The 20,515-nt window shown below is 37.6% G+C and overlaps 1 protein-coding gene across 1 annotated transcript in view; it reads left to right on the forward strand.

The window, feature by feature from the left end:
* Positions 1–20,515, forward strand: part of LOC126417102 (dynein beta chain, ciliary-like) — a 739,775-nt gene that overhangs the window by 494,913 nt on the left and 224,347 nt on the right. The window contains exon 30 of the mRNA XM_050084997.1: positions 3,428–3,652. Within this exon, the coding sequence (XP_049940954.1) occupies positions 3,428–3,652 (225 nt within the window). The remainder of the gene's footprint in view (positions 1–3,427; positions 3,653–20,515) is intronic.

The raw sequence follows: 20,515 nt of genomic DNA on the forward strand, positions 1-20,515 counted from the left end.
ATTCACAGTGTGACATAGGCTCAATACATTCTGTATGTAGGACAGTAGTGTCTCCCCATGACATTGGGCTATATTCTTCAGTTGTTTCTCTGCTAAGTGGACTTATTGTTGACTGTCATCCAATTTTCTGTCTGCAGTTCAGCCTGGAATTTATCCCAACTATTAAGCTTCTCTTTATTGCTCTCATACCTCTGCTGGCTTGTGCTGTCCAAGTAAAAGTACAGATCTGCCAAACACATCATGTCATCCCATCTGTTGTATTTGCTTACTCAGTCAAATCCTTTCCACAATTTCATTGGGTCCCAACTGGCATCTCTGATAAACACTTATGAATGCTTGATGTGCAGTTGATTTACTACTGGTTTGGAGCCTGTTGGTATAAAAAATATACTGACGGTGGGAATGATCTGCTGCTTGCATTTCAGTTTCTGTACATGTAGACTATGACATTTACATTGCTTCATTGGAGCCACAGTTATGTAGATATTTTGGAGTACCTAGTGTCTCCACCAAATGATATCATGTCATAACCAGACTCTAGTCCAAGTCCACAAGCAAGGTCATCCATGAAATACACCATTTAGCACTGAAAGCACATTTATTACAATCACCAGTGTACAGTCAGAACATGTTGCTAAGGTTGTTTAGAGTATGCTGCGGAAGTTTCATGGAATAACACTTATACATCCTCCATACAGGCCAGACCTCTCCCCATGCAATTTCAATATTTTTGGAGCTCTGATGAAAGAGATTCGAGGCCATCAGTATGCTTTCTGTGAAGAGATACATGCCTGGGTACAATTATGGTTCCATAGTCTAACAATACCACCACTTGCAAAGTAGATTAGAAATCAGATTAACAGTGTTGCTCACATAGCATATGTTCGCTTTATTTGGCAACAACTAAGTTATTGACTGTGGATGGTATCGTTAGAATAGAAATAACAAGGTCACTGTAAAAAAGTCATTAATTTGGCATTTATCTTGAATGGATTCCCACGTAGATTTCGTCAAAGTTGTTATGGCTCATCTTGTTGATTCTAGGGTGATTCCACTTTGACTGCTAGAAGGTCCAGATCTGTATTTTAGCAATATTTGAAGACCTAACAAATGCGTTTTTCAGGAAATTCTTAATGATCAAACAATCCCAGATCAGAACAATGGCATGGTAGAAATAATTTTTGACTTGGTGTTCACGATCCACATTTTTAATAAACTTATTGTAAATTCACATATACTTCTTCATAATTGTCACATCATCAAGAAAACAGATTTGTATCAGTCTACATATATTTAATTTCCACTTTAAGCAAACACAAAACTTGACTGTTCTTTTTACTAACCAAAATAACAACTTAACTTCTGCAAAGTGAAACAAAGACTGCTCTGTGTGCATTCATGCCAAAACGGTTACAAGTAAATCAATGATTATGACAGTCTCACCGAAATGAATACACACAAGAACCATGTCACTGTAATATATCGATACATCAGAGTAACTATACACTAATAAAACCAAATGTGAATATTGTCACAAAAATATGTCTGTTACTTCTCAGAAAAGTAGTTTGATATTACTGGTATCGAGAACTGGGGTTGGAGTGCCGTAATGGCCACGTAAATAAAGAACCATTACAATACACAACTGTAAACTTTTTTCCATGAAGGCATTCACCATCATGTCTTGCTGTGGGATATATGTATTAACAGTTGTGGTGACTACTTTTAAAATAATGTTCAGTTTACTTACTTTTTTCCATCTGTCTTGTTTTCATTTGATTGGCCCTTATGTTTGTTATATTATTTTCAGACCTTTGGAATCATACTTAATATAATAATTCCAATCACATTCTTAACAGAATAATGTAAAGTTGCAATGTCAGTGTTGCCTCAAAATTAACCTTTCCTTTAGAAAATTATAAAATTACAAGGAGACAGAAGGGCTAGCCAGTACTTACCTTCAGGAACCAATACGTTCATATAAAAGTATGAAAAAAGATAGTAGCTTTTGGAATTATATGAGTTCGTTTCACATGGAGGGCGGAGGGATACGTAAAGAGAGGTTAAGAAAGAAGAGGGGAGTGCAGATATCTCAGACCCCAGGCAGGTGTGAGGTACTCACTTGTTGTGAGGACAAAAAGGGAAAATGACAATTTTGATTACCCCTTCCACCCCATTTGTCACACTAGTGGGTCTGCCTCATCCTGGGATCTTAGCAACCTGCTCCTCCTTTCTAGGTTCCCAGACACAACCCTCTTCCCTTCGTGAGGAAGGAATTAATAGTTCCACACGCTACGATAGTTTTTTTTTGTGATTTTGTGTGTTGTCTATCAGCAGCACTTGGAATTTCATCATTTGAAGGTAAATATTGGCCAGACATTTTGTCTCATTGAAACTTTGTTTTCAATATTCTGTTAGACATATTTGTAGACAATATTGGTAACTTTTCCCCTTGCTTTAGCTGGGACTCCCTTTTTCACATTCTTTTTCATGTCACAAAGCCATCTTTGTCTATGCTGTAATTTGCCAAATAAATGTTTTAAATCAGTGACAGTAACTAAGAATATTGCATGGTAAATAGTGTGCTATCAGTTGGTGTTTACTACTTGCTCTGTGAGGAATTGGATTGTATCAGAGTCTCTGATTCAGAGCAGGTTAATTTTGTTACCAGTCCATATGGTAGTTGCATGTTTCTTTGCTTGAAAATAATTACCTAATGCTACATTTACCATGTTATAGCAGTTTTTGTCATGAACTAGTCAAAGATTCTATATCTTTAAAATCTAATTGAGAGAATCAATCTAAACTTTGAATTAAAGAAAGCGAGTTTGGCCATGTTTACAACTAGATTACTCATATGCCTGAGGGGTGGACTTAATTTTAGTTTTAATTATCACCTAAAAAAATTAGTAGTTCATTTTTAAACAACGTAAAGTTCTGTATAGAATAACAGCAATATTATGAAAAGAATAGATTGCTGCTCACCATATACAGGAATCACTGAGTTGTAGACAGGCAGAACAAAAAGAGTGCTATTCATTTTAACTTTTGGCCAAAAGGCCTTGTTCTGAAGTAGAAAACACACACACACACATTCACACAAGCACAACTCATACACGCATCAGTACTGTCACTGTGTACCAGAACTGTGGACATGAACATGCAAAGAAACAAAAGATGAACTGGGCAACTTCATTTCTTTGCAGTGATAATTAAACCTTTATGTAGCTTGTCAGTAATAATTCCTTACTAAGCCATTATCCACTCATCCAGTCATTCATTTACATAAATCCTACATTATCACAGTGTGCAGATGAAAATATATCTACATTAGCAAAGTACATGGATGTTTTCACTTTCTGAATAACCAGATCATAAATAACCTTAATAATAGTGCACTGAATGGGTCATTTTTATATAATTTTAGCGTAGTGACCGAGAGAGACCAGAAGATCAAGTGTTAATGCGGGCCTTGAGAGATTTCAATATACCAAAGATAGTTACTGATGATGTTCCTGTCTTCATGGGTCTCATTGGGGATCTGTTCCCTGCACTGGATGTTCCTAGGAAACGAGATCTAGATTTTGAAAAAATGGTGAAGCAAGCTGCTGTGGATAATAAACTCCAGCCTGAAGATAACTTTATTCTCAAGGTAAGGATACTGCTCTGATATGCAATAAGGGCTTCAATAGAAATAAACAGTTATATATCTGTACAAGGCTGCTATGTAGGCCTACTCTACTGTTGCTCTGTAGCTATTTTGTGTCATCTGTTTACCCTGCTTTATGTGCCTTCGTGTAAGAATTGTACCTTCCTGTCATAGTTGATGCCCATATGTATGCAACCATGTTCATATACACACAAGCACTCACATGTGTGCTCACACACACACACACACACACACGCACACGTATAAACATTTTCCTTGGATCATCCTTACTCATCTATAAGATAGTATCAAACACCAACTAGGTGGTACATATGTAAGTATGTAAATACATAAAATTAGTTCCATCAGTTTCAAGAGTAGCAATTGCTGCTGTACTTCTTATAGAAAAATACCACTAAGGCTTTTATTTTATCTCATTAATTATTTTTGTACCAAAGAGAGAGTAACATTAACTTTTAAACACTTGTTTCTCATCCTCCTCTAGTTTATTCTTCTTCATATAGTCTCATTGTTGGGGACCTGCATTGACTGTATGACAGGCAGTTAAACTCCTCTTTTTTTCCTCGTTGTTAACTTGCATTTAATTCTGCCTTCCCTTCTCTCATGGCATGGCATGTTCTGAAACTAATAATCGTATAGAAGCATTCACACAGTATTACATAAGCAAAATTAAAACAACTTGTATCATTGCTCAACATATACTCGTAATGACTCAGTATTCTGTTTCCTGCCAGTTGTGCTACTTTTTAACTACACCATATACTAACTGTTTCTTATCACCACTGTAATTAATATGTCCCTAAATATTATGAAAGTTTGTAAAGATCAATGGAATTGCAAAAGTCATTTTGTGTAAGTTTGAATAGCAGTTATCTTTCTACATATTGGTTTTATAGTGAAATAATTTATAAGATCCTTTTGTACTTTTGGGTCATACAGACATTAAGAAATAAAGACAATATTAATTAGGACAGATTGCTACTCACCACATAGAGGAGGCACTGAGAGGCAGATAGGCATATTAAGAAAAGTACACTGACGGATATTATTCAGCTATCAGGCAAAGTCCTTATCAGATGAAGAAAACCATGCATGCAGAGACAGATTCATACATGAAAACTCACACACACACACACGGCAACTATCATCTCCAAGGTATCGTGGCCCTACTGTGAAAAGTAGAAATCTCATCAGGGGTAGGGAGGGGGGGTGATAGTGGGTGTACAGAAGAGTAATTTGGGGGAAAGGGGAGGGATTCTTAGTAAGCATCTTTTCTTAACAGTGTTTCAAAGAGTTTTGTACTTAAAATATTTCCTTGAAGATTATGAGCAGTACAATTGTTGAAAATTTGTGTCTGGATGATACTGCTACTTTATTGATAATTGGAGAAGATTTAACCAGTGACATTCACAGATAAAAGGTGCTTTATTGTATATGGAACATGGAACTTTAATAATGGCAATTATTTATGAGGGTGGTTCAAATGAAAAGCTTAAAAGTTCCGTAAAAATTTGAAAAGTTGTGTGATAGAGTTAATAGGTGGCAGTAGTATTCTTTGACATTCAGAAAGTGACAGACAGGTGGCAGAGTGATGCTACAATGCAGGAGAACATAGCAGCATCTACAACAAGAGGACCGCCCAGCTGTCAACAAGCACCATTATTGAACAACAATCTGTGATGTGTTTTTTGTGTAGTGAAGGCATCAAACCAATCGAAATCATCGCAGAATGACAGCACAGTATGATATTCATGTTTGTCATTGCAGCAAGTGTGTGAGGCATTAGAAGTTTGAAGGCAGTGTAACGTCTGTAGAGTACGCCCCAAGACTAGGGCAGACTCGTGGCATAGTAACAGACAGGAACATTGCATTAGTGGAGGTGCTTGTAATGGAGAACAGGCACATAACTCTGAGCAGAATAGCCAAAAGTTTGAAGATTAGTATAGGTTCAGTGCAGAAAGTTGCTCATAATATACTGCAATTCAGTAAGGTGTCTTCAAGATGAGTGCCACATCAATTGACTGCTGAATTGAAATACCATATGTCGATGCCTTTGAAGAACTTTTGCATCATTTCCACATCCAAGGTGATGCATTTCTGCAAAAAATTGTTACAAGTGATGAGACTTGGATCCACTATCACCAACCAGAAGTGAAAAGGTCAAGCACAGAATGACACTACAGCTCACCACCAAAACCAAAAAAACCCAGCACTCAACCATTTGCTAGAAATGTCATGCTCATTCTATTCTGTGATGCAAATGGAGTAATTTTGGAGCATTACTTGGATAGGGGAATGAAAATAACCACTACTTCTTATTCAGACATGCTGAAAAATCAACTTCTCCCTACAATCAAATTAAACAACGAGGACTTCTGACTTGAGGTTTATTGCTACAGTGTAACAATGCATGACCACTTACAACCATAAGACAGTTCAGACTTTTCAGAAAATTAAATCCTCCTTATTCAGCAGACTTCACTCCTAGTAAATTTCATCTATTTGGGGCACTCAAAGAAGCAATGGGAAGCAGGCATTTCAGAAATGATGAAATGTCAGAAATGTCCTGCACAACTGGCTACACATGCAGTAATGGTATCTGTGCACTTCCGAAACAATAGAATATGTGCATTCAAGATGAGGGAGACTACATCAAAAAAATTAGGTTTAAGGTTTTTGTTCATTCAATTAAAAATACTATAACACTTTTAAGGTTTTCATTTGAATTGCCCTTGTATTTACAACTTATATTAAATAGATACATGTTTTGAAGTTTTACTGTCCTTCAAAGTAGACACCAGCATCATGTATAGCCATTGCCAATGATGTGGAGGTTGTAGTAAACCCTTAGCAGTACCAATTGTGTTGATAGTTCAAGTGGAGCAGTCTGCTGCCCAAGGAATCTCTGTGACAGTTCTGAAGCAAATGCCATGAAGTGCTTACTTCAATTGAGGAGCAAGTTGAAATCACAGTCTGGGGACTGTGATGGGTGATGCAGCACTTCCCAGCCCCTTATAAATGGAACAAGTCAGTCACAACCTGTGCCATATGTGCCTCAGCTTTGTCCTACAAAATGATGGGCAGGTCCTTGCGTAAAATGTCACCGTTTGTTTCTCTGAGCTGATCATGGGCTGTGTAACAAAAATGGATGGGTGGTTTGGTTATGACAAGAGGTAGCTCCCCACTAAGTTGTCAACTGTGCAAATGGTATGTTGTGCTGCAGCAATTAGCAACTCAATTTACCACTGATGGCAGAACACTGCTTTGCAGCATGCTATGCCATCACTACTACAGCCTCCAGCTGCAGAATTATGTTGGTAGTTGGCCCACACATTCCTTGGCTAGTATTGAGCTGATACTGCAACACAGTAGACAAACCCAAATTCACCAAGATAAAAATTGAAACTGCATGCCAAATTGTTTCATGTGCATCAACTTATAATTGCACACTTTAACTGAGCAACAGTCTTAGCCCCAGATATAACCAAAATTTTTAAAGAAACCCTCAGCTTGCTAGTATGTATGTTTCCCAGTCATACTGGCATTGGATGAGACATTAATTATCCAGCAATCAATTGGGATCATTGCAGTATTGTAATTGATGGACACCACACAACATCCTGTGAAACAATATTAAATGCATTCTTTGAAAGCTATGTAAAAATGAATGCACGGAAGCTCATTGATGATGCAAATACAGGGCAGTTTGAAAAATTGGTGGAATAACCACCAGATGTTTGCACTAGACAAAGAGATTCCCGTGTAATAATAGATCATCCTTTACAAGTAAACACAGAACACGTCAGTGCTCTGGGTAAAGATCTGTGGTGCAAATGTCTCTGTTGTTCCCATGTAGTGATTTGTGAATATCGAAAACATCAAGATTCAAGCAGTGGTTAAGTACTTCATAAAGAAAGGTGTGAAAGGAAATGAAGTTCATGCCAATTTTCAGAACCCACTGGGGGCTCTTATACTGTGCCACTTTTGGATAAGCAAAAGAATCATTAACAATGTGAGCAAAACTGTACGAGGATGTTCAGTAAATATATCTACATACCACAGTACCTGTTCTGGCCTCTGGCCCTGTGAAGGAGCGACACTTGATTCCTGCTGTTCTATGTTTTACTTGTTACGGGAACAGCACCAACACACAACCATTAACACTCCACACTAACGTGCTATGTGTCTTGTATTATGGTGGGCATGTGTCTTTATCAAACAACACTTCTGCTGAGCATACTACAAAACAGTGTTCACTGATTGGATCATGAATACTGCTTTAAGAAAGGACTCCACCTTAATAGTGTGTAATCCCAGCAACAAATCATCTTCGCCAGATGTAGCACTTCGGTGATATTCATTTCCAGTTTTGTGCTACTTGAAGCAGCTGCAATCGTACAGTGCTGCGCTTGAGTACTAGCCACACCAACTTCAAATGTAGTGTGCACTTGTACTATTTCCACAAGAGCATATTGTTAACACTGTACTGACTGTTTTCTATTAAAAGATTGTGGGACCTTGCCATATGATTGCACCTACAATTCAACAGTGCCAATGATTGTGGTTACTTTGACATTAGCCTTTTCTGTGTGTAGCTCCCATTATTAATGATGCATTTATTTCACTTAAACACATAAACCATTCATCAAATGAACTCATGAAAGTCTTCAAGTGTGTTAGTATACGAGTGATAAATTAATTTGCTCACTACTAGACTTGTAAGCAAAATGCTGTGTGGAATAAGTCTTGTACAATTATTTCTTCCAAACAAATGAAAAAACAAATTGATGATATTGTAATCTGTTATTGCCATTTTCCCTCATCATTATGATAATACTTTATTGTTTAAATGATATGAAAAATGTTCAATAAGAAGTGCAACACACTTTTTTTGTGGGACATAATTTCATGAAGTTCCAGTAGGTGGCAGCACTACACATAGCCTTCATTGTGGTGTCTGTAACAGGGGTGCATTCCAGGCAGAGAGCTGTCATTGAATTTCTTTTGGAGGAAAACCAGAGCAGCACAGATATTCATAGGCACTTGTAGTATGGAGTATGGAGACCTGACACTGACAAAGCGACTGTTATCACTTCAATAAAGTTGCACAAATCTGTCCAATCTCCTGTGTGCCAGCCAGTTGGGCACACACTTGTGAATGGAATGTGCACAGACACTCAAGTGAGGTGATCAACAGATCACAATCAAACACCTCACTACTCAACTAGATGTCTCTATTGGTAGCACTGACACATTCGTCCACCAGTTAGGGTCCTCAAAGGTGTGTGCCCACTGCCTTCCTTGTTGCTTAACAGAAGACCATAAAGAGCAATGAAGGACAAACTACGCAGAACTGCTTGCACATTATGAGGCAGATCATGACAGTTTTTCGCCGAACATCATTACAGGCAATGAAACATGATCATGGGGATGTACTAGCTAGTAAGTAAGGAGACCCGGGTTCAATTCCTGGCAATTGCAAAAATTTTAATTCATTTATTCAGCTTCCACCACTATCATAGATAAAGAAGAGACTTAACCGTATTTACTCGAATCTAAGCCACACCTGAAAAATGAGACTCGAAATCAAGGAAAAAAATTTTTTTCCCAAATCTAAGCCGCACCTGACATTTGAGACTCGAAATTCCAAGGGAGAGAAAAGTGTTAGGCCGCACCTCCAAATCGAAACAAAGTTGGTCCACTGTAATATGAGACACAATTTAGATCGAATGAATGCGATACAGCTACAGTAGTTTGGTTCGAGTCTTAAGCTTAGCAGTTAAGCTTTACCATGTAGCCATTGCTATGCGTCAGGTGCTCCGTCTGTATTTATACGGGTACCCTTCCTTTTTCACGTGCTTCGTCTGGTTTGAATTGACTGCTTATTTTTCTTTGATCTGATAAGTGCCGTTCTCTTTGTTATAGGTGTTTACGTCACTCTACGCTGAAAATGCATTACTGTACTGTGTCATGCATTGTTTGTCGCATTCTGATAATGTGTGTTTACGACCTGTCGCCGCTTGCGGCATGACTTGCTTTTGTGCGCGCTAACACCGGTTACAATTTAAAAAAAAGAGAGGAATTGTCTCATTAGCAAAACAATGGCGAGAGACTGCTATTTGTTGTTACTTACACTGCTGCTTTCTTTGATAATCAAAAGAACCAAATAATAGACTGCGTATGATAGAAGGTGTTCTGAACGAGAGTTTAGCGAAAATTTTTCTTTGTTTGAAAATGTTTGCAGAAGCCTCTGTAGTACGTTACATTCTGCACAAAAATTAGTCATCTTAGATTTAAAAATCTTGTCAATTTCCGTGCTTCATTTCTGACTGTACCACTATTAGGCATAAGAATATACGAATATAAACATGACATGATATGTATATTATTCCGCGTTTGCTGTTGTCTCACTCTAGTTTCGCAGTTTATTTGGCAGACAGGATTTAAATGAGATAGCAGCAAACACGAAAGAATACATGGCAAAATGTTTATATTCATCTTATTTTTATGGTGAAGAGAATACTGATTGTGATTCACAATTCATAAAAGTTCCTATTAGCAACGATCTCGTCACAGGTAGGAAAAAATTCAGAACGCAGAGTTGACCATATTGACAAACATCCCAAACAGTCTTGCCAGTTGGATTTTCGTAGTATGTTGAAATACTGCTACATTCGAAGATGACGAATATAAAATTTGTATTTACTTTGTTGAATAATGTATGAAAATGCAGTGGTCGAAACTCGAGGCGAAGAAAAAAGCTCGTCTTCCGCATTTTTTTTTTTTTTTTTTTTTTTTTTTTTTTTTTTTTTTTTTTTTTTTTTATTTTATTTTACTGACGCAGAGGTTTTGTTGCCAGTATTTATCTTTGTTCCTGCAAAGCATGCCTGTGTAGCGCTACATAATTCGACGGCAGAAGTTAGTTGTGGCGGCACCTACCAACATTTTTCAGAACTTCCGCTTACTTTGCACTTGAATCTAAGCCGCAGGCAGGTTTTTGGATTACAAAAACCGGAAAAAAGTGCAGCTTAGATTTGAGTAAATATGGTAAATGTCACAAGGAAATTTAATTATAAGATCTATACGATCAGCTGAGGTACAGGATTTCCCAATTATGTCCAACACCGAGGTGCTATTCCAATGCCAGAGAGCTCAGAGCAGTAGTGGCTATTTAGGGGGAAAAATAAGTTGAAGATATGATTTGAAATGTGTGTTGGAGAGGACATTAGACTTGGGTAGTCCGTGCAAAACTGTTAACCATAGTGCTGTAGTGATGTAATGGTTAGCATTCCTGCCCAGTAAGCAAGGAGCCCTGGGTTCAAGTCCTGGCTGTAGCACAAATTTTAATTCATTTGTTCAACTTCCACCGTTATCTTAGATAAAAGATGAGACTTAAATGCCTTTAGGAAATTTAATTATAAGCTCTAATGAAACATGAGTTCATCACTTTGAACTGGAAACAAAATGGCAATTCATGAAGTGTCACCAAACTACCTCTTCTCTGAAGAAATAGTTCAAAGCCTCATTGTAAGTGAGTAAAGTCATGGTGACAATCTTCCAGTATGCTGAAGGGATTATTGTGTTTGATGTCGTCCTTCGTGGTGCGATGATCAGCTCTGAAGTGTATTGTGTTCCCCTGAGAAAATTGAAGAAATGACTTCTGAATGTTTGTTGCCACAACAATTCAAATGAACTTCATCTTCTCCTTGACAGCACAAGGCCTCAGAGAAGTCAGCACACCCAAGAGGAGCTCAGAAAACTTCATTGGACATTCTGCCTCATCCACCCTACATCCCAGACTTCTCACCTTCTGACTTCCATCTGTTTGGCCCAATCAAGGAGGCATCCTGCAGCAAGAAGTATGTGGATGATGGGGAGGTTATTGATGCAGCAAGATGTTGGCTCCAGTATCGATCAGTAGAGTGGTACCATGTGCGTATTCATGCCCTCCCAGTAAGGTGGCATTGAATGGAGATTATGTGGAGAAATAGGGTTTTGTAGCCAAAAGAGAGGGAATAATATGGTGTATTGGAATGCTGAATGAAACCAACTTGATTTCAGAATAAAAAGATGTGTTTCAATACTTATTGAATGTCCCTTGTATTAGTTTGGAACACGAAGCCTTTCTTGGGACCAGCTATCTTAATAATCAACAATTCTTGCCTTTCTTAATTTCAGTACAAATCAAACCTAATTGGTGGTCAATCTCATACTGTTAAACCTCACAGAATAATATTGCTGTCAATTCATTTCATGTAACTTGCCCAGCTGAGCAGTCGACATTTGTGTAGTCACAACACCTTCTCCATTCACAGCCACTACCAACCTTCATGGTATAAATGGTCTTCTGATTGAAACAGATAATAGTTAAAAATAAATTTTTTACTGCAGTCAGGCCTGTAGAGTTGTCTGGAAGCGAGGTGTAGCAAAGCTAATTCAGTGACCGCTCAGCTACGATCTACTCTCTTCTGCAAGAAGGAAGTCAGTACCAAGACTAAGTTATCTGTGCATCGTTCAATCTTTCGACCAACTTTGTTGTATGGGAGCGAAATCTGGGTGGATTTAGGTTACCTTATCAACAAGGTTGAGGTTACGGATATGAAAGTAGCTAGGATGATTGCAGGTACTAGTAGATGGGAACAATGGCAGGAGGGTGTCCACAATGAGGAAATCAAAGAAACACTGGTAATGAACTCTATAGATGTAGCAGTCAGGGCGAACAGGCTTAGATAGTGGGGTCATGTTACACGCATGGGAGAAGCAAGGTTACTCAAGAGACTCATGGGTTCAGCAGTAGGGGGGAGGAGGAGTCGGGGCAGACCAAGGAGAAGGTACCTGGATTCGGTTAAGAATGACTTTGAAGTAATAGGCTTAACATCAGAAGAGGCACCAATGTTAGCACTGAATAGGGGATCATGGAGGAATTTTATAAGGGGGACTACGCTCCAGACTGAACGCTGAAAGGCATAATCAGTCTTAAATGATGATGATGATGATGATGATGATGATGATGAGTCAGGTCTGTTTTTAATTCATTGTTAAAATATTTCATTTTATTTCACAATATGATCATTCATTGATATGCTACTGAGGGCTGACAACCCCCTGATAAGGAGACTAAGTATCAATAAAATAAATAAAAATAAAACACTATGGGCTACTGTCCCTTAAGCTCTGACATGTAACAGGTTAGGCTACAGAGTCACTTCAGGTTTGGACCACTATATCGTGCAAACTAAAGACATTAATTTAAGCCACTTGTTAGTTTGTATTTGAGGTGGCTGGGCCTGCTGTATTTGCTCAGTCAAATAGTTCTGTGGTTATTGTTCAGTTCCAATGAGTCCAAAATTACTCCTGGAAATCTGAGGCACAAAATTAAACAAAATTAAATCAGTCAACAATGATGTTACCATACAATGTTCTGGCCACATGTACATAGTTTCTGTGAGAAAATCACCTAACTGTGTAATGGAGCTACAATCTCACACATTGCCCATAAATCCACAACAATATCACATTTATCTAAAAGCTTCATCTCAACTAACTTTGACGTTTATTACTTTGGAACAGTTGGGTCTCCGATCCATATGAAATGTCTCCAAAAGATCAAATTAACCTCTTCTGACATACAAAAGGTCAGTAGCAGTTGCGATGCACCCAGTATTATTAAATTAAACCACATTAAATCACCTTCAAATTAACCTTTAATAGAATCAGATCTTGGCGCTAAACTTCAGATATACATCCTCATACATAACATCTCTTTTGAAAAACCCATAATACCATCATATAGTGATAGGCTTTGTACTAATCAGTAAGCTATGCATGTCTCATGACTTACTGGATGGGCAATGCTGACTTCAACATATTTGTGACACACTACCACGGTTATTGATTCCAACTCCTAACTGCTCACTGCTACTTCCAAATGATTGACTCCCAAGCCAAAACTGAACTGCCCATCTCTCAAACTCAAACCATACTGATGATAAGCCATATGTTAATTTCATTCGGAACCATTTTACTAGCAAATGAACAGTGTTCTACTTCACATTTAACAGTGAGGTTGTTGTCTTTTGCAGCCACCTAGCGGTGCTGGTATCGACAGCTGTACAGTTTTTTGTTCTGTGCAGCCCTGGGTTCTACTTTGCCACAAACTACCTTCTCATCAGTGTACGAGTGCACTGCATTGCATCCACTACTACGACATTATTACATAAAAACATATAAGAAACACATGGCACACACATCTACATTTACAACACTTATAGGTTTTAATTGATCTACAGTTGACCACCAGTGCAATTGAGGCAAACATTAAAAAATGCTCTTGAAAATTTTGGATTCTTACATTCTGTTCTGTCATACTCAACTGTTGCCAAGTGGACAAACACATTTAAATTTGGCCAAGCCAGCTTAGATGATCAACCAAGAAGTACCACTACTCCAGAATTAATTGCAAAAGTGCACAAAATAGCCATGGAGGATTGCCAACTGAAAGTGTGAGAAATTGCAGAGGCAATAGGGTTGTCATCTGAATTGACATATCCCAGTTTAACAGTGGAATTGAATATGAGAAAATCATCTGGTAGACGAGTACCACAAGTCTTAATGCATGATCAGCACCACATCACAATTGAAATGTCTGAACAATGTTTGATCCATTTTCAGAGCAATCAACAAGATTTTGTGCACTGGTTTGTGACCACAGATGAAACTTGAGTCCACTAAAATTCCCCAGAGACAAAATAACAGTCAGAGCAGTGGAAACTTCTTGACTTAACACCATCAAAGATAGCAAAGGCAATACGATCAGCTGGAAAGGTCATAGCGTCAGTTTTCTGAGGTGCAAAAGGGATTCTGCTGGTATATCGTCTTCCCACAGGTCAAACTGTTACTGGACAATGCTGTGTCAACCGTTTGGCCCAACTACGGCAAAAGTTACATGAAAAAGGCCAGATTTGGCAAGGAAGAAAGTCATCTTTCATTAAGACAGTGTATGTCCACACAAGAGCCGTTGCCATGGCAAAAATACATGAAATAAGATATGAAATGTTCTCAAACTTGCCTTTTTCAGCTGATTTGGCTCCATCAAACTTCCATCTCTTCCCCAAGCTTACAATTTTCATCATTGGTCAGAGATACTCTTCAAACAAAGAATTGATGGCCAAAGTTGATGGATATTTCTGCAGGCCTGGAGGAATCTAATTTTCAAGGTGGGATCAAGGTTTTGAAACATCACTAGACCAAATGCATTTATGTACAGGGAGACTAAATTGGGAGGAAAAAAGTTTCAGTGAGGTGAGTTATTTCTGTTGCATTCCAAGAACTTTTCAAATTACCGTTTTATATTAGGCTTAATGGCAATAAATAAGGCCTACCTCTTTGAGAATGTCAACATTGGAACTGGTATAAATGACCAAGAGGCCGTTGTTGCAACAATGAATACCAAAGTATAAATGGCAATGAAAACAAGTCAAAAGAGTAACCAGATAAAGTGGCAGTAGTGTCATATCTCAATGAGAAATTTGATATGTTGAGTTCTTTGCAGAAGCATGTAGAGGACTATGACAACAGTTTAGAAAAACAGGTGTCCAAGCACTGGATACATGAGTACCTAGTAAAACAGTTCATGATCTGAGAACACTCCATGGTGTACAGTCTGTAACAAAATTTGTTACTTAAGAAACAGTGACTACTTCACAATGGGTGTAAAGTAAAGCGTAGGAGTATAGATACATAAATGCTAAATGAAATGTGTCTTGCTGCAAAAAGGGCAGTGTGTGAACCTTCAGTGACTACTGAAACAGAATCTTATTGTGATCTCTCTCACAAAATCCAGTCACATCTGTAAAGACAGCAAGTGGCACCAAAGTTGCTGTCCAGTCACTCACGTGTGAAATAAGAATTCTAATTGAACATAGGAAAGCAATAACAGAAATGCATGAGTATTATCCTAGTTTAATTCTGACACCATACTGAATGGTGCATCCTCAGTTCACCAAATAAACTCTGTGTTATCAAGGAGACAACAAATTTGTGACGGTCATCCATGCAAGCCACTTGTAGGGAATCTGTTGTCCTTTGCTGGCTATGCATTGGCCATATGTTGCTGACACATGCTCACCTTCTCCATCACAAGGACCCACCTTGGTGTCACTGTGACTCCACTATGACTGTCGACCACATCTTGTTGGACTGCCCAATTTTAGCTGCTTTGCAGCAAACTTTTAACCTTCCCAGCACCCTGCCTATGGTGTTCAGTGACAATGCCTCAACAGCAGATTTAGTTTTATGTTTTATGTATGAGAGGGGTTTTTATCATACCATCTAAGGGTGGGCATTTGGCCTTCTCTCTGAGGCCTCCACCCTCCCTCCGATTTTGCTCTCTGTCATCATTTCTGTGCATTTTATGTGTCTTGTTGTTCATCTTTTCCCTAAGTGTGTTCATCTCGCCTTGCCTTTTTGCTGGTCATTTTTGTGTGTCTCAGAATGGCTGGCTCAACCTCTTTTATTCTTGTGGTCAGCCAGCTCAGACCATTTGCTCTATTGTTTTAATACCTTTCTCTACTTTTCCTTGTGGTGTATGTCCCCCCCACCCCTCTTTTTTTTTTTTTAGTTCCTTTCTTTTGTTTTCTCTTATGGTGTGGTCCCCATTCCTTTTACCCCTTTTTACCTCCACAAATTAAATTTGGGTGCTATTTTACCTTGAGCCTTGTTCGTGTCAGGCAGAAACCAACCAACCAACCAATATCACACCATTACAGAGATGAGCAGTGCAAATATTAGTGTCAGCAGCATTGAGAAACAGCTGAAATTGCTAAAATTCAACAGAGCTCCTGGGACCATTTGTCTTGAACAGAATACCTATCAGATTCTAAACAGAAAATGCATCTGACCTGGTACCTTTTTTAACTGTACATACTTTGAACAAAAATTGTGCCCAATAGATGGAAGAAAGCATGGTTCACAAATATCAACAAGAAGGCCTGCAGAAGTGATCCACCATTATCTTTGACATCTTTCTGTTGTAGGATATTAGAACATATTCAGACCTCAAACATAATGAGGTATCTCGAATGAAACTACCTCCACCATGCTGCCGACTCACATGAGTTCCAAAAATAATAATTCATGTGAAACCGAACTCACATGTTTGCTTACATAACATTCTTGAAACTCTTGGAGCAGTCAGATAAATGCAGTGGTTTTGAATTCCAAAAAGCATTTGGCTCATTACCACACCATCAATTTTTAATGAAAGGTAACCATATGGGGTATTAAACAAAATTTGTAACTAGACTGAGAATTTCTTGACAGGAAAGGCACAGTAGGCTATGAAGTGTTGTGGTACTCTTGTTGTTGATGTTGTATGTAATGATGTGGCAGACAATATTAATAGTGACCTAAGACTTTTTGCATGTGATGCAGTTATCTACAGTAATGTACTGCCTGAAAAAAGCTGCATAAATAGTCAGTCAGCTTTCAGTAAGATTTCAAACAGTGCAAAGATGGGGAACTTGTTTTACATGTCCAGAAATGTGAAAGTGTGCTCTTCATGGTATTAAAGAAATGTGTCCAGTCACAACAGTATCAATGAGTAACAAATGAAATCAGTCAACTCATACAAATACCTATGTGTAACAGTTTGTAGGAATGCTATTTTGTCAAAAACTGACATTTTGAAACCATCACTTTGTACAAAATACAGGCTGATTCCTTCAAAGAAAAAGGCAGCAGTTAGCCACTATTGATAATGCTATTTATTTACATCAGAATAGTTATATTTAAATAAGTTATTTCTAATATCATTATTTTTACTGTAGCACACAACCATCCCATGAATTTTTCATCACAAGTGTGAATAAAAAGCCAAAACCTTTATGTGAACAGCTGTCTGAAGATGAGCCTGTCGACTTGTAACCAGTTACAGTGCTATTTATGTGAATAAATAACTTATCAATAGTGGCTGGTTGCTATCTTCTTCTCTGAAAGAATCAACCTATAATTTAAGGAATATGAATTAAAATGATTACATAGGCTCATTTATATGTAAAGTAGATGACAGTATTTGGCTGCTAGGTAGGAAACTAGTAAAACACAGTCAGTCTACTAAGTAGATGCAACGCATCCTAGAATATCAGTCAAGTAAGTGGGGCTCATACCAAATTGGACAAATGAGATATTGAATGTACATGAAAAAGACAACTAAGAATGTTCAGAGATTTATTTTCCATGGAGAGCGTCACAGAGATGATGAAAATACTTGAGCTGGCAGACGCTTGTAGATGAGATGTCAAACTATCCCATGAAAGCCAACTGACAAAGCTTGCGGAACTAGTATTAAGTGAGGAATCTGTGAATATAACACAACCTCCTGTGTATCGCTCCCATAGGGACTGTGAAGACAGGATTAGAACATTTACAGCACACACAGAGGCTAAAATTTTAAGCAGTCATTTTCTCCACACTCCAAAACATGAATTCCTAATTCAGAAATTAAACTAAAACCTGAAGATGTATATTGATTTTAGACAATGTTCCTCCTCATCCCTTGATCTGTGTAGTGATGATGGACTGATTAAGTAATACCATGATACACCTCTTTGTTACGTGACTGTGTGCTTAGGTAGTGTGTACATAATATTTCATATATATTCTCTATCTGTTTGCAAATTCTACCCAGGAGCATTTGTTATTAGCATTGAGATATTGTTTCATTTTGCACAATGACAAAGGATAAAGATGTAAATAACTTGTTTTTCCAGTTACTGTAACATTAACCAGAAATGATCTTTCCCACTTAACACTTGAGATATGGTTAAGTTTCAGTTTTTCATTGCATTATTTTTCATAATCCTTGAAATATTCAGTACTTGCATATCCTTTCTTGTGCTATTTTAGATAAACTTTTTAATGTTTTTCAACCTTGGAAACCATTTAGGCATTAAATCTTTCCCTGTGAACCCTATATGGTTGTTGCCCTTCAAGAAGCTTAAAACTTCTCCTACTTCTTTATCCTACCTTCCAACAGATGGCATTAGTATACACTTCATTACACTTCATCCAACTGATCCACACTATTGTTTATAACATCATTTAGCTATCATTGTGGAGACAGCAATGGTTTGCTGAAAATGGATTATCTGCCTGACCTTCTAGATGGCAACTAACTATAACTTCTCCATACATATATCTATTAGAGAAATAACTGTTCACATATTCTCTCAGAATGTCAAATTAATACAGTAAAGAATAACATGGGCACTTATGTGTCTGAAGTAACATCAGTAACTTTGAGTCAGAATATCGTGCTGGAAGAAAATTAGCTTTATGCAACAACAAAAATTAGATATCGTACAATGTTTTCTTGATGAGGGGTGACATAGTCACTGTGAAGATGGCTGTTCCAGTGTTATGAAATTCTGTAAATACCACAACATCTCTGATTGCAATGTTATCTGTTTTGCTGTAACATAAGTACATTTGTGCTTGTGCTATATTGTAGCAACAAAAGCATACCCTACTGCTACATGTCACAAAAATGTATATAATCATATTTATCATTAGTCAGGTTGTGTGAATTTCCAATTATTTACTATATTGGGATTGAGAACCCAAATTTATGTTACTGTTGTTTTGTAACAAATAGAAATCCTGTCTGTAAACATTTACTTTATAAGCTATGTAAGAAGTAAATAACTCTTAAAAGTGAGGGAAGTGAACTGGAAAAGAAACCTGAAGAGACACTTGATTTCAGATCTAACAGTTCAGCCAATATATTAGTGGATTCATGGAATGGCAACAGTGCCAATAAAATTTGATACTATAAATCCAACTCATAGAGTAATGTGATAGTCATTTGTCTCTACAAGCTCACTGGTGGAATTGATAGAGTGTGCATACTTAGCGTTATAGCGCAATCTTAAGTGCATTTGGTATAGATTAACTAATTAAATAGTTGATTAGTATGCTCTTCAAGCTTGCCATTAAAGGTTTTTCTTTTATTTGAGTAGTCTTCCAGTAATTGCAAAAAGTTCATTTTGGTTACATTGGGCTGTTTAGACCTAATTTTTGATCATGCATATTTAGTGTTATATCACAAATTTAAGTGCATTTGGTAATAGTTTACTTACATATTAGTTTCCAAAACATATTTAGTGTCCCTTTGCATCTGTATTTAATATATTATCGTTATCACTTAGTAAATCTCGTAACTAATTTCTAAACTACCATGGATACTAAGTGTGTGAGCTGCAGTATGAAAGTTAGTTCAGGGGTTTTGTGCAGCTGTTGTGACAGATGGCTTCATTGGGGAAATTGTAGTGGCGTGGGAATTGGGGAAGCAAATGAGACTCTTCATTCAGGGTTTGCTCAAGAGATAGGATTATAATTTTAATTAATTATTGTGTTTTATACTGGTTGCTGGTGAGGAGGAAAGTTAGTTATTAGTATTTTATTAATGATCTCATTCATAAGCAGCCATATCACAGTCATCACAGTCGCTCAAGAAAGTTATAATTAAGCTTTACTTGTTTAATCAGAATCGGACGATGATTCCTTGTCTGCAGTCTCGATGATTCGAAGCGATCTGCAATCCTGGGTAAATAAGACGTCTTGGTCTTCTTGCGTTGCATAGTCAGTCGGGAAACCTCAGATCAAGTGGAAAGTTTGCTTTGATAGAGTTTAGTTATCCAATGAAATAATGGAGCTCTTGGATCTAATAATTGCAGGTTCGTTTCCAATTCATCAGAAGTTCCTTTCTGATTACCAACAAAATGACACCTCTGTGCAAATTTCCAATTAGAGAATACATATATAATGAAATTCCTTACAGACCTTTGA

The sequence above is a fragment of the Schistocerca serialis genome, chromosome 8 (genome assembly GCF_023864345.2).
Source record: "Schistocerca serialis cubense isolate TAMUIC-IGC-003099 chromosome 8, iqSchSeri2.2, whole genome shotgun sequence".
NCBI lineage: Eukaryota > Metazoa > Arthropoda > Insecta > Orthoptera > Acrididae > Schistocerca > Schistocerca serialis.